At 43.2% G+C, this 15,632-nt stretch overlaps 1 protein-coding gene across 1 annotated transcript in view; it reads left to right on the top strand.

Moving 5' to 3' along the window:
- Positions 1 to 15,632, top strand: part of LOC141166915 (neurotrimin-like) — a 46,042-nt gene that overhangs the window by 13,228 nt on the left and 17,182 nt on the right. The window contains exon 2 of the mRNA XM_073654095.1: positions 10,691 to 10,966. Coding sequence (XP_073510196.1) covers positions 10,691 to 10,966 — 276 coding nt within the window. The remainder of the gene's footprint in view (positions 1 to 10,690; positions 10,967 to 15,632) is intronic.

Here is a 15,632-nt window from a genome sequence, read left to right as displayed (position 1 = left end):
CCTCCTTCTCCTCATCCTCCACCACCGTATCACCAGGGTGACCGTGGTCCGTGATGCAACACCCACATAATTTTTTTAGGGGTGTTTATGATGGCCGTAAAAAAAAAAAATGATACAGTATCTTCATGTATACCCCCCAGGGGTAAATGTTTGTCAGCCCATACACTTAGTGCATGGGCATTACAAGTATAGGAGGCCCGCTCCTTTCTAATGGGAACATTTTTTATGAGGCCCACTTCCACGTCTATTCCAAGGGGCATTGGAGTGCCTCCAAATTTTTGGCAACCCTTGCATTCACTGCATAAGCCAACACTATGAGAGACCCACTTCCTAATAATGGGAACATTGTTTTGAGGAGGCCCTCTGACCTCCATGTCTCTTCCAAGGGGCATTGAAGTGCCTCCAAATTTTTGGCAGCCCTTGCATTCACTGCATAGGCCAACACTATGGGCGACTCTCTCCTTTCTAATGGGAATTTGTCGTTACTGTGGCCCTGCTCTATGTCTCTTTAAATTGTTAGAGGGGTTTTTCCTAAATTTGGTCAGCCATTGGACTCACTGCATACCCGATAACTGTATAGCAGACCCTCTCCTTTCTAATGGGAACATGTCGTACTTGTTACTGTGGCCCTGCTCTATGTGTCTTTAATTTCTTAGTGGGGTTTTTCCTAAATTTGGTCAGCCGTTGGACTCACTGCATACCCTATAACTGTATAGCAGACCCTCTCCTTTCTAATGGGAATTTGTTGTTACTGTGGCCCTGCTCCGTGTGTCTTTAAATTCTTAGTGGGGTTTTTCCTCAAATTTTTCAGCCTTTGGACTCACTGCATACCCTATAACTGTATAACAGACCTTCTCCTTTCTAATGGGAACATGTCGTACTTATTACTGTGGCCCTGCTCTATGTGTCTTTAATTTCTTAGTGGGGTTTTTCCTAAATTTGGTCAGCCGTTGGAGTCACTGCATACCCTATAACTGTATAGCAGACCCTCTCCTTTCTAATGGGAATTTGTCGTTACTGTGGCCTTGCTCTATGTGTTTTTAATTTCTTAGTGGGGCTTTTCCTAAAATTGTTCAGCCGTTGGACTCACTGCATACCCTATAACTGTATAGCAGACCCTCTCCTTTCTAATGGGAACATGTCCTACTTGTTACTGTGGCCCTGCTCTGTGTGTCTTTAAATTCTTAGTGGGGTTTTTCCTAAAATTGGTCAGCCGTTGGACTCACTGCATACCCGATAACTGTATAGCAGACCCTCTCCTTTCTAATGGGAACATGTCATACTTGTTACTGTGGCCCTGCTCTATGTGTCTTTAATTTCTTAGTGGGGTTTTTCCTAAATTTGGTCAGCCGTTGGACTCACTGCATTCCCTATAACTGTATAGCAGACCCTCTCCTTTCTAATGGGAATTTGTCTTTACTGTGGCCCTGCTCTGTGTGTCTTTAAATTCTTATTGGGGCTTTTCCTAAAATTGGTCAGCTGTTGGACTCACTGCATACCCTATAACTGTATAGCAGACCCTCTCCTTTCTAGTGGGAACATGTCGTACTTGTTACTGTGGCCCTGCTCTATGTGTCTTTAATTTCTTAGTGGGGCTTTTCCTAAAATTGTTCAGCCGTTGGACTCACTGCATACCCTATAACTGTATAGCAGACCCTCTCCTTTCTAATGAGAACATGTCTTACTTGTTAGTGTGGCCCTGCTCTGTGTGTCTTTAAATTCTTAGTGGGGTTTTTCCTAAAATCGGTCAGCCGTTGGACTCACTGCATACCCTGATAACTGTATAGCAGACCCTCTCCTTTCTAATGGAAACATGTCTTACTTGTTACTGTGGCCCTGCTCTGTGTGTCTTTAATTTCTTAGTGGGGCTTTTCCTAAATTTGTTCAGCCGTTGGACTCACTGCATATGCTATAACTGTATAGCAGACCCTCTCCTTTCTAATGAGAACATGTCGTACTTGTTAGTGTGGCCCTGCTCTGTGTGTCTTTAATTTCTTAGTGGGGTTTTTCCTAAAATTGTTCAGATGTTGGACTCACTGCATACCCTATAACTGTATAGCAGACCCTCTCCTTTCTAATGGGAATTTGTCATTACCGAGGCCCTGCTCTATGTGTCTTTAAATTCTTAGCGGAGTTTTTCCCAAATTTTGGCAGCCCTTGCAGTCACAGCATGGGCATTACCACAATTGGAGACCCGCTCCTTTATAATGGGAACATTTTTTTTTACTGAGACCCTCCTACAGGTCTCTTGTATCTTCAAAGGGGTATTGGGTTGCGTCCAAATTTTTGGCAGCCCTTGCAGTCACTGGATACGCAATAACAGTATAAGAGACCCACTTGTTAATAATGAGAACAACAAAGCATAGCCGGCTGATGGCTCTCTAACAATAGCGAGGGCCGACTGCTGGCCTTTTAAGAATAGTAAGGGCTGTCTGATGGCCCTATAAAAATAGGCTTGATGACTTTCATGGTCCCTCCATCATAAACAAAACAGGATGTGTCTGATGATGTGTCACACACCACATTAATAATAATAATAATAATAATAATAGTTTATTTTTTATAGCGCCAACATATTCCGCAGCACTTTACAAATTTTAGGGGGGACTTATACAGACAATACAGAATAAGCATATCTCACGGAGTGAGGGCCCTGCTCGCGAGCTTACAGTCTATGAGGAAGTGGGGGAGACACAAAAGGTAAAAAGTACATATATTGTATAATGCAGCCTTGATATACTGAATAGGATAAATAATAATACATGGACTGGTCGCCAGCCAGTATGTGTGCAGTCCTGACAGAGGCTTTTATGTGCATGGTTGGTTTGAACCCGAAGTTGAAGAAGATTTTAATATGGGGGAAAGCTGGGATGGACAGAGTGTGTTTAGGTGATACGCCAGTCTAAAGAAATGTGTTTTTAGGGTTCGCTTGAAACTATGGGTATTGGGAATTAATCGAACTGTCCTGGGTAGTGCATTCCAGAGAATTGGCGCAGCACGCGAGAAATCTTGGAGACGGGAGTGGGAAGTTCGGATTATGGAGGATTTTAGTTTCAAGTCATTTGCAGAACGGAGGGCACGTGTAGGGTGGTAGACTGAGACAAGGGAGGAGATGTAGGGGGGTACTGAAGCATGGAGCGCTTTGTGGGTAAGCGTGATAAGTTTAAAACGAACTCTATATTGGATGGGCAACCAATGCAATGACTGGCACAGGGAAGAGGCATCTGAGTAGCGGTTGGCGAGGAATATGATCCTGGCTGCTGCGTTCAGGACGGATTGGAGAGGGGAGAGTTTAGTAAGAGGGAGACCGATTAGTAGAGCGTTGCAATAGTCAAGACGAGAATGAATAAGAGCGACAGTAAGAGTTTTTGCCGAGTCAAAGGTGAGAAAAGTCCTGATTCTTGAGATGTTTTTGAGGTGTAGATGACATGAACGAGCGAGTGATTTGATGTGAGGAGTGAAAGAAAGATCTGAATCAAAAATGACCCCAAGACAGCGGGCTTGTAGCTGGGGAGTAATGGTTGAGCCACAAACGGAGATGGCAATATCGGGCACAGGTAGATTAATGGAGGGAGGAAAGACGAGTAGTTCAGTTTTTGACAGATTCAGTTTTAGGTAGAGGGAGGACATAATGTTAGACACAGCAGAAAGACAATCACTGGTCTTTTGTAGTAATGCAGGGGTGATGTCCGGAGCAGAGGTGTATAATTGGGTGTCATCAGCATAGAGATGGTACTGAAAACCGAATCTACTGATTGTTTGTCCAATAGGAGCGGTGTATAAGGAGAAAAGAAGGGGGCCTAGGACTGATCCTTGAGGAACCCCGACAGTAAGAGGAAGTAGGGAGGAGGAGGAGCCGGCAAAAGACACAGAGAAGGAGCGGTCAGAGAGATAAGAGGAGAACCAGGAGAGAACAGTGTCCTTGAGGCCAATAGTGCGGAGCATAGTGAGGAGGAGCTGGTGATCCACAGTGTCAAATGCTGCAGAGAGATCCAGGAGAATCAGCAGGGAGTAGTGACCATTAGATTTAGCTGTTAGTAGATCATTAGAGACTTTAGTGAGGGCAGTTTCAGTAGAATGTAAAGAGCGGAAACCAGATTGTAAAGGGTCAAGAAGAGAGTTGTCTGAGAGATAGCGGATTAGACGGGAGTGGACCAGGCGTTCCAGGAGTTTAGAGATAAAGGGAAGATTGGAAACAGGTCTGTAGTTGGCTGTGCAGTTCTGGTCGAGGGATGGTTTTTTAAGTAATGGTTGTATGCTGGCGTGTTTAAAAGAAGAGGGAAAGATACCAGATGAGAGGGAAAGGTTGAAAATTTTAGTTAGGTGAGAGGTGACAGCTGGAGCAAGGGACTGAAGGAGATGTGAGGGAATAGGGTCGCTGGTGCAGGTGGTAGGGCGAGAAGATGCAAGGAGCCTGATCACTTCATCTTCCGTGACTGGTTCGAAGTCAGAAAATGAGCAAGATACAATGTGGCGGGGGGGAGCATGCATAACATTTGGGGATTGGGAGAAAATTTCCTGTCGGATATGGTCAATTTTTTCTTTGAAATAGTTAGCCAGATCGTCAGCGCTGAGGTCGGTGGTCGGGGCCTGTGCTGTTTGATTGAGGAGAGAATGAAACGTGTCAAAGAGTCGTTTAGGATTATTGGAAAGTGAGATGATGAGGTTGTTAAAGTAGGTTTGTTTGGAGAGGTGAAGGGCAGAGTTATATGTTTTCAGCATAAATTTATAGTGGAGGAAATCTTCGGGCAGATTTGATTTTCTCCACAGCCGTTCAGCGCACCTGGAGTACCTCTGGAGAAGACGTGTTTGAGGCGTGTGCCAGGGTTGTCGCCGTCTATGCCGAATTGTTCTTTGTGTAGGAGGTGCGGCTTCATCCAGGGCGCATAGCATTATTTTGTTATAATGCTTCAATGCAGATTCGGGACATGAGAGGGAGGAGATTGGGGCCAATGATGATTGCAACCTTTTTATAAATTTCTGGGTGTTAATGGCGCGTAAATTTCTATAAGTGTGGACGGTGGGAGTGTCTTGAGTAGAGTCACAGTTCTTGACAGAGAATGAAAGAAGATTATGGTCAGAGAGTGGAAGGGGAGAGTTCGTAAAGTCATGTACTGAGCAAAGCCGGGAGAAGATCAGGTCCAATGTGTTCCCGTCCTCATGTGTAGGAGAATTAGCAAGCTGTGAAAGGCCGAAGGAGGAGGTTAATGATAAAAGATGCGTGGCAGATGGGGAAAGAGGATCGCCAATTGGGATGTTAAAGTCTCCCATGATTATCGTGGGGATGTCGCAGGATAGAAAATTTGTAAGCCAGGCAGCAAAGTGATCCAGGAATTGACGGGGGGGACCTGGGGGGCGATAGACAACCGCCACTCGCAGGGAGAAGGGCCGGTAGAGTCTGACTGTGTGGGCCTCAAAGGACGGGAAGATAAGGGAGGGTACAGGGGGGATAACCTGAAAAGTACATTTTGTTGAAAGAAGCAGACCAACACCTCCACCTGATCTGTTGTCAGGTCGCGGGGTATGAGAGAAATGTAGGCCACCATAGGAGAGAGCTGCAGCGGCGGTGGTGTCCGACTGCTGGATCCAGGTTTCAGTGAGAGCCAGAAGGTTGAGGGAATTAGAGAGGAAAAAGTCATGGATGTAAGAGAGTTTATTACAAGCTGAGCGTGCATTCCAAAGGGCACAGTTGAATGAGACAGAAGATATGCAGGGAATATTAATGAGATTAGCAGGGTTTCTGAATGTAACAGGGAAAGAGTTAGTGTTATTATTACTGGAGGGTCCTGGGTTGGGAGAAATATCACCTGCGACTAATAGAAGGAAGATACAGAGAGTGAGCAGATGATCGAGTGATTTGTGAGAGCGTTTCCTGCGTTGTATGGTGGGAATGAATGGATCTGCGTGGTATAACATTGTGAAGAGAGCATGACAACTGTACATAGGAGAAGAGAGGAGTGAGGGATTAATATGGATGAAGTGTGCCGCATTTGTGGGTGAACGGTGAATGTGGATGATTGTAGCAACCAGAGTATAAATGGCACAGATACAAATGGTGAATACTGTTTGCCAAAAAGATGACCTGGAAGCAAGTTTGTTTAATTGTCTTGCATGTCTTACCTGTCTCCTGCCCTGTCCAACTGCCATTTTCTAACTGCCAGGGCACTTTGCTAAATTATGGCACTTCGATAAAGTATGCATAAATGCTATATGCATAAATGCCCCCGCATAAATGCCTCCCCTTAACTAAGTCTCAATATATAGGGACGTATCTGCTTAGATCTGCACAGATTTAACTCATTAACAATCAATCACTAGCTTAAAAGACAACAGGAGACCATAAAGTGCAGGGAAAAAAAAAAAAAAAAAAAAAAAAAAAACAGACTAGTAAACTCGGCATGGATCATAAACTCTTAAAGTAAGTGTGATGACCTTTAAGTATCATGGAATAAAAAAGCTAGAGGAGTGAGAAAATATATACAAGAAATTGATAGGCTGCAGAGCATTGCATGGAGATATAATGCAGTTTTCAGGACAGATCACACAAGCAGTGAAAAATATATACCAGAAATTGATAGGCTGCAGAGCATTGCATGGAGATATAATGCAGTTTTCAGGAGAGATCACACAAGCAGTGAAAAATATATACCAGAAATTGATAGGCTGCAGAGCATTGCATGGAGATATAATGCAGTTTTCAGGACAGATCACACAAGCAGTGAAAAATATATACCAGAAATTGATAGGCTGCAGAGCATTGCATGGAGATATAATGCAGTTTTCAGGACAGATCACACAAGCAGTGAAAAATATATACCAGAAATTGATAGGCTGCAGAGCATTGCATGGAGATATAATGCAGTTTTCAGGACAGATCACACAAGCAGTGAAAAATATATACCAGAAATTGATAGGCTGCAGAGCATTGCATGGAGATATAATGCAGTTTTCAGGACAGATCACACAAGCAGTGAAAAATATATACCAGAAATTGATAGGCTGCAGAGCATTGCATGGAGATATAATGCAGTTTTCAGGACAGATCACACAAGCAGTGAAAAATATATACCAGAAATTGATAGGCTGCAGAGCATTGCATGGAGATATAATGCAGTTTTCAGGACAGATCACACAAGCAGTGAAAAATATATACCTGTAAGAAGAGAAGAAAGATGAATATTAGCAGTGCCATTTTCTAACTGCCAGGGCACTTTGCTAAATTATGGCACTTCGATAAAGTATGCATAAATGCTATATGCATAAATGCCCCCACATTGCCAGATAAGGTTGTAAAATGTTAAAATAACATTTCCTGGTGAATGCATGTGTTAAAAATTAACATAAAAAAAACAAAACAATAGGATCTTTCTTTAGTATAAAAAACAGCGTCACCAATTTAACCTCAATGTAATCACATTGTTCAGCTCCTGCACCTCCTCCTCCATCTCCGAAATGACCACATCATTCACAAGCTGACAGCACTGCAGCACTGCCTTGCCCAAGCGGCAACAGGCTGTGCTGAAGATAACATGCTTAATGCTTAATTGACAAACCGCCCAGCACTGCAGAGTTGTTGAAAGCTGTAACACAGCAGCCTGATCTGTGGCTCTCACCGATGAACATACAGCCAGGCATGGTCGTGTGTGACAATGGGCGGAACCTGGTGATGGAGAAATGACACCTAGAGTAGATACGGTTTCCCTCTATGCCAGTCCTTTCACCGAGCTAAATACAACTCTCAGCAAAAAAAGCTGTGGACTGGCTCCGTACCGTCCCTGGCCACATTCACCTGTCCACGTGTTTGTGGTTAGGCAGTCCTTCCCAGTAAGTGCACTGGGGTGGGCATGAGTAATGTTGTGGGACCCGTGCTTGTGGAAGGCGGAGACGACACCGGGAGAAACAGTGGCGGCTGGGGATCGAGTATGGACACCCGGCCGCTGCCGGCATGAGGTTATGAAAAGCTTCCGCCTCCACGAGCCTAAAAGGCCACATTTCAAGTGCAAGCAGCTGTCAAAAAATTGGCAGGAACAACTGAACGCTGCACTGGGACAAGGACGTGGACGGTGATTGCTGTCTGCAACGACAGGTGCATGGCGGGAGGCATCTTCGCATGCGCCAAGGATCACTTATGATGGGCACACTTTTAGGCAGCGACCTGGGAGTCAGAGATGCTTCCAGAGGTTTTCCCCATGCTGTTCCCATGTCTTTTCGGCACTGTATGCATGTGTCTGATGATGTGTCACACACCACATAGCCAGATAAGGTTGTAAAATGTTAAAATTACATTTCCTGGTGAATGCATTTGTCTTGGTTGAAAGCAATGCAAAAACGCATCAAAAACACTACATGCGAACATAGCCCAAGGTGTGGAGGAGTATTTTTGTTTTGGTTATTTATTTTGCCTTATATACAAGTCATTACCCTGGAAAGGATGTTCCTTAACATATTTCCCAGGAAAATCCATTTTGGTTGCGTTTTTGTATGTTTTATTGTGAGTCCGTAAAAGTGGCGTAATACTCTGACCACGTTGTTGACAGCAGTGATCTGGGAGTCAGAGCTGCTTCCAGGGGTCTTCCCCATGCTGTTCCCATGTCATTTGAGCACTGTTCCCATCGATTTGGGCAATTTTTAGGCCCTCTGCAGACCGCCGGGGGAAGCCGCCAGAAAAATGTTCGAGTTTCCCATAGACTTACATTGGGCTCGTTGCTCGGGTCGAGTATTCCAATGTGCTCGACCCGAGCAACGAGTACCTGAGCAATTTAGTGCTCGCTCATCACTATTTATTACCCTTTCTCCCTTCCTGATCGCTGTGTGCACACTGATCACTAAGTCCTGTGTATACGGTTTAAGAAGCAACCATGACACTTCCTTCTCAAGTTCTGGGGATCACGGGCTGGCGGAAAACTGGAGAAGCTGCCGGGTCTTTTGGCCAGATTCACACATCCGTGTCTCGTGGTCCATTAGGATGCCGAAATCAGGTCAGGAGAACCACGGCTGGTCCGTGCATTGTGGTCCATACTACGAAACACAGATGTTCGGATTCGGCTTTGATAGAAAACTAGGGAGCAGGAAAAAAAGTGCAATAGGGTTTTATCCGGATAAATTTTTAAAGAGATATAAAGGTTATGCTAACCTAGTTAAGTTGTGATCACACAACAATATTAGAGCATAAATTCCCAGCAGCTGCAGATCCACGGGTCCGGAGACCAGATAAAAACATGAAGGAATTGTGGATGTTCCGCGCTGTCGGTGGGTAAAATAACAAATCCAGGTGCACACAGGATAGGTATGCGGTTTTGTTTTGTTGATGCGTTTCGAAGTTTACATAATTCTTCTTCAGGACAAAAAATGCAGGTACAATCAGGAGGTGGTGTTCTCCCTGTAACTGGGGCTAATAAGCAATAAATAAAATCTCAAAAAGTAAAAAAAGAAATAAAACAAATTGAAAGAAGAAGACACCACTGCTTGTCCAAACTGCAGTTTATAGCCCCACAATTGATGATACTTAACTATATATCATCTATATAAAAATGATCATAACTTAAAGGGAACCTGTCATAAGAAAAACGGCATTTACCTGCAGACACATTAAAAATCTGCAGGCAAATACTGTTTCATACATGTGCAGCAGTCTACATGGAAGTGCAGCTACAGGGAGAAAATGAAGTTATATCCTCCCTGCAGCCGCTTTCTCCCAGTCAACGGGGCAGTGAACTGTAACAGCACGCAGTAATCATTTCTCTTGCACCTCGATTGACATCCTGACCGGCACAAACACTGGGCAGAGTGATTACTCCCTGTGCACTTTTCACCAATGCAGCTGCAAGGAGAATATAACTTCATGTTCTCCCTGCAGCTGCATTTCCACTTTCTGCTGCACATGTTTAAAATTCTATTTACCTACAGTTTTCCTCCAAGTCTGCAGGTGACGGACATCTTTTTTTTTGCTGCTGCTGCTAACAGGTTCCCTAAAATATAATTATAGTATCACCTAGTACTATAAAAAAAATGTAAAAACAGGCATATATTTCCTTTTTTATTTACTAAATAAGACACAAAAATTATTTGGCTTACCGAACAAGAAAAAATTTGAAACTAAAAGCTTTAAAACCTACATGAATGATAAAAAATAAAATGTCTGGTAATGAAAGAGGTAAAAATGGCCCGGAATATGTCAGCAGGTTTTTGCTATGTAATCCGAGAGCAGCATAATGTAAAGACAGAAATGCTGATTCCAGTGATGTGTCACCTACTAGGCTGTGTTTTTGCTGTTTCAATACAATCAGTGTTTTTTCAGCAGGAGATTATCACTACAGGACTCAGTGTCTTGTGCCTCCTAGAGCTACCACGCCTCCGCCACTGATTGGCAGCTTTCTGTCCATTGTCACATAGAAAGCAGCCAATCAGTGGTGGAGGTGGAGTTATACAGGGCTCAGCATTCTGAGCTCTACGGGATCTGCAGCAGAGAAAACTGTGATTTTATCAAAATAACGGAAAGCAGACCAGTAAGTGATTCATTGATGAAATCAGGGTCTCTGCCCCTACAAAATGGTGCTCTGAGATTGCATAGCAAAAACCTGCTGATAAATTCCCTTTAATTGCCAAATAACTTTTGATGTTTTTTACTGTAAACGTTATGTGTATTATTACTTTATACTTTTATTATTTCCATTTTATTTTGTTCCGACAGCTATACTTCCAATTCCCATCGTAAGCTTGGAAGACAGGACAAAAATGAATAATGAAACGAAGGTGACCTGCATGCTGCCATCCAGCGAATGCCAATGTCTGGAGGTGGAATTAAAGATCATCACCAAGGAAAATCTCACAAACTGTGTCTCTCACAAGGGAAATTTACCGAATGTCACCTGCACACTGGAAGTCACCAAAGACATGCGCGAGGTGGAGTTATCCTGCGAGGCTCAGTTCAGGACCAAGAGCAAACCTCAAAGGCTGAACATTCAGAGTATGTATGTAACCGTTTTGCCAAGTTTTTAACACTAAGGTTTGGATACGGTTTTAAAGAAGGCAACCATTTGCAATATAACGCCATTTTATTTATAATAGTTGATTTAAAAGATAAAATACACAATTAAAGGAATAGTATGATATTATGATATTGCGTACACTTTTGTATATGTTAACATACAAAGGTTAAGTACATATATATATATATTATACTCACGTCATCACCAAGGAGCTTTTAAACATCATCTGTCTGGAATATCAGAGAAGAAACCACCAAGACAGAGAACCCCTGGAAATATCCCAACACTGCATGGGCAGGTATCACATTCAACACTACACATCAGTGCAGGAACAAGGCTTCTGTCTCATTAATATTTCTCCGGCCCCATAAATTGTGAATCTACACTAGTAAGTCTAGTTCACCTTTAACCTCCAGTGGCCGGCCTTCGGCATAAGATGAATGAGAGATACAGGCTATCATCAGACAATGGGGTCAATAAACCTACACAATTCAAAAGCTCTCAGGAGTCTCCTAAGTAAACTGTAGACAAAGGTTAAACAAATCTTCATGTTTTACAATAACAAACAATAAACAGCACTATTTGATAGTTGAACTTTCAGACAATGTGTGTCTAAACATCAGGTAAGGCTAAAACAGAATGAGCCTTATCTATCTGTGAATATCTATCCAGACCAATGCTGGTTTGAATGCATTCTCTATATTTCAGTATGGACTCAAAATATCCATTTTAATGTTTACATTACAGTAACCCAAGCCGAGGAGGATGCAGGGTGGTCCATAGCAGTCCATACCACTGCCAGGGGCAAGCATTTTGTAAAGGGAGTTTCAGGTGTCCAAAATATCACACATTTTCCATTGAAATAAATGGAAGCCCTAAAATTTCCTTTGCTAGGTCCCATAGTGCATTTTGCCTTTCATGGAAGAAATGATCACATCAGTGCCCAAATGCCAACTAGTACCTCAATCCTCTGGAAAGGATTTTCCTTCAATGTTCTCTTAATGTTCCCAGAACTGAAACTTTCACAACAGCAATGGTGGTAACAAAAGGATACACTTACGTTCTATGTAGTAATTAACTCATTGGTGATGTACATGCACTGCTGCTGTGTGCACTACTTGTATGAAGCAGGCTCAGAGGCTGAGCCCAGGGGGCCCGCCGACGCCAGTGCCTAATTCAGCAGGGAACATTATTACTGGAAGGGGCCAGGATGGGGGACATTAACCAAGAGAGAGCCCAAGATGGAGGATATTACACCAAGAAGGGGACAAGGATGGGGGACATTATTACTGGAAGGGGCCCAGGATGGAGGACATTATTATAGCAAGGGACCAGGATGGGGGACATTATTATAGGAAGTAACCAGGATGAGAGACAGTATACCAAGAAAGAGAACAGGATGGAGGATATTATACCAGGAAGGGGCCCAGGATGGGGGACATTTTTATAGGAAGTGGCCAGGATGGGAGACAGTATACCAAGAAAGAGTCCAGGATGGAGGATATTATACCAGAAAGGGGCTCAGGATGGGGGACATTATTACTGGAAAGGGACCAGGATGGGGGACATTATTATAGGAAGTAACCAGGATGAGAGACAGTATACCAAGAAAGAGAACAGGATGGAGGATATTATACCATGAAGGATCCCAGGATGGTGGACATTATATCAATAAGAAATCCAGGATGGGGGACACTATGCCAAGAAGGGGCCGAGTATGGGGAATATTAATACTGGAAATGGCTCAGGATGGGGGACATTACACCAGGAACGGGCTTAAGATTGGAGACATTATACCAAGAAGCGGCCCAGGATGGGGGAAATTATTACAGGAAGGTGACAATATGGGGACATCATTATATGGGGGTGAACACATATGTCTCTATAGTATCAAGAATGGAACAAGGGCCCATACATCTAACTAATATGCAGGTGGGAGCCAGGGTCCAAATTTTGTACTGGACCCATTGGACTCTAGTAACGCCACTTATTGAGCCTGTTCCATACAGTGTTGGTGCAGGCTGTGCTATACAGCTGGCACCTGAGAGAAACTGCTACGATTGGAGCTAGCTCCGATTAGAACTGTTACTCCTCTGAAATTTTGACAAGCGTGACAGCAGCCTTTGACACTTTCCTGACAAAGAATGTAATAGTATGTCATACATTGAATGTCCTACATCGGGTCCCCATGTATACAGTGGACTAAGGAGCAGAGGCCACATTATACCAGGTAGATGCTGGTAGTATTACACTGCCAGCATCTGCCTGTAACAGCAGAGACCGGAGCTAGCTCTGACTACTGCTCTTTAACCATATAAATGCCACTGTCAATCACTGACAATTGCATTTAAATGACACAATTGCTGGTGTGCCTGCTTCCATTTGCACCCTGTAATGTTATCATTAGGTTGTCAGGGCAGTCAAAGGCCTCCTGTAGGCCCCTGTCACTGCCATCTTACACCTCCTGTGAAGCCCAACCATAGGCTTAACTTCATAGAAGTACATCGTATTTTTTTCTATAGTGGCTTGCGAAATAATTCACCCCCTTGAGATTTTTCGTGATTTTCTACCTCACAACCTGGAATTTCACTGTTTTTTTTAGGGTTTGCATCAGTTCATGTAAAGAACATGCCTACAACTGTGAACATTTGTTTTTTTTTTATTGTGAAACAAACAACAAATAGGACAAAATAACTGAAAACTTCAGAGTGGATAACTATTCACCCCCTTTAAAGTCAGTACTTTGTGGAGCCTCATTTTGCAGCAAATACAGCTGCAAGTCGCTTTGCATAAGTCTCTATGAGCTTTCCACATCTTACCACTAGGATTTCTGCCCATTCTTCAAGGAAAAACTGTTCCAGCTCCTTCAAGTTAGATGGTTTCCTCTGGTGAACAGCAATCTTCAAGTCTGACCACAGATTCTCAATTGGAGTAAGCTCTGGGCTTTGACTAGGCAACTCCAACAGATTTACATATTTCCCCTTAAACCACTGGAGTGTTGCTTTAGCAGTATGCTTTGGGTCATTGTCTTGTTGGAAGGTGAACCTCCGTCCCAGGCTCAAATCTCCAAGAGATTGAAACAGGTTTTGCGCAAGAATATCCATTTATTTCACACCATCCATCTTCTCCTCAACTCTGACTATTTTCCCTGTCCCTGCTGCCAGGGCCAGTTTTAGACAAAGTGGGGCCATGGGCAAAAGTTTATAGTGGGGCCCCAAACGCTCACATATTGCATCATCACAGATACATTTTGGTTGTATTTACATGGGCTGAGTTCAGGCTGTTAAACAAGCGCGATCAACAATATTGAAGTCGTTCGGTGCTTGTTTCCCGGCCTCTTTACACCGGCTGAGGAAGAATGATGGTCACAGGACGATCACTAGTAGATCAGTTTGTCTCCATACTGTATCATGGTATCAGCAGCACATCTGCAGTTTTCACCTGGCGATGTGCTGCTGAGAACAATGATTTTTGTTCCAGCATAAACAATCCAATCACTTGATGAATAGGCAGCATTTTGCTTGTTTAGTATAATGTATACCATAGTCCTCCATATAGTATAATGTGCCCCATAGTCCTCCACGTAGTATAATGTGCCCAATAGTTCTTCATACAGTTTTTTTGCTCTCCCCATAGTCCTCTATACAGTATAATACACCCCATAGTCCTCCATATAGTATAATGCACCCCCCATAGTTCTACATATAGTATAATACACTCCCCATAGTCCTCCATATAGTATAATGCACTCACCATAGGCCTCCATACAGTATAATATGATCCCCAGTCCTCCATATAGTATAATGCACTCCCCATAGTCCTCCGTATAGTATAATGCACTCCCCATAGTCCTCCATATAGTATAATGCACTCCCCATAGTCCTCCGTATAGTATAATGCACCCCCCATAGTTCTACATATAGTATAATGCACTCTCCATAGTCCTTCATATAGTATAATGCACCTCCATAGTTCTCCATATAGTATAATGCATCCCATAGTCCTCCATATAGTATAATGCACTCACCATAGTCCTCCATACAGTATAATATGCTCCCCATAGTCCTCCATATAGTATAATACACTCCCCATAGTCCTCCGTATAGTATAATGCACTCCCCATAGTCCTCTATATAGTATAATGTACTCCCCATAGTCCTCCATATAGTATAATGCACTCCCCATAGTTCTCCATATAGTATAATGCGCTCCCCATAGTCCTCCATATAGTATAATGCACTCTCCATAGTCCTCCATACAATATAATGCACTCCCCATAGTCCTCCGTATAGTATAATGCACGCGCTTAGTCCTCCATTTAGTATAATGCACTCCCCATAGTCCTCCATATAATATAATGCGCTCCCCATAGTCCTCCTTATAGTATAATACACTCCCCATAGTCCTACATATAGTATAATGCACAGTCCATAGTTCTCCATACAGTATAATGCACTCCCCATAGTCCTCCATATAGTATAATGCACTCCCCAAAGTCCTCCATATAGTATAATGCATTCCCCATAGTCCTCCATATAGTATAATGCACACGCTTAGTCCTTCATACAGTATAATGCACTCTCCATAGTCCTCCAGATAGTATAATGCACCCCCCATAGTCTTCCATATAGTATAATGCATTCC

Source organism: Phyllobates terribilis, unplaced genomic scaffold (genome assembly GCF_046119375.1).
Source record: "Phyllobates terribilis strain yellow unplaced genomic scaffold, ASM4611937v1 Scaffold_11__3_contigs__length_659146591, whole genome shotgun sequence".
Classification (NCBI taxonomy): domain Eukaryota; kingdom Metazoa; phylum Chordata; class Amphibia; order Anura; family Dendrobatidae; genus Phyllobates; species Phyllobates terribilis.
The sequence above is the reverse complement of the archived record's forward strand: the minus strand, read 5'-3'. Positions and strand labels throughout refer to the sequence as shown.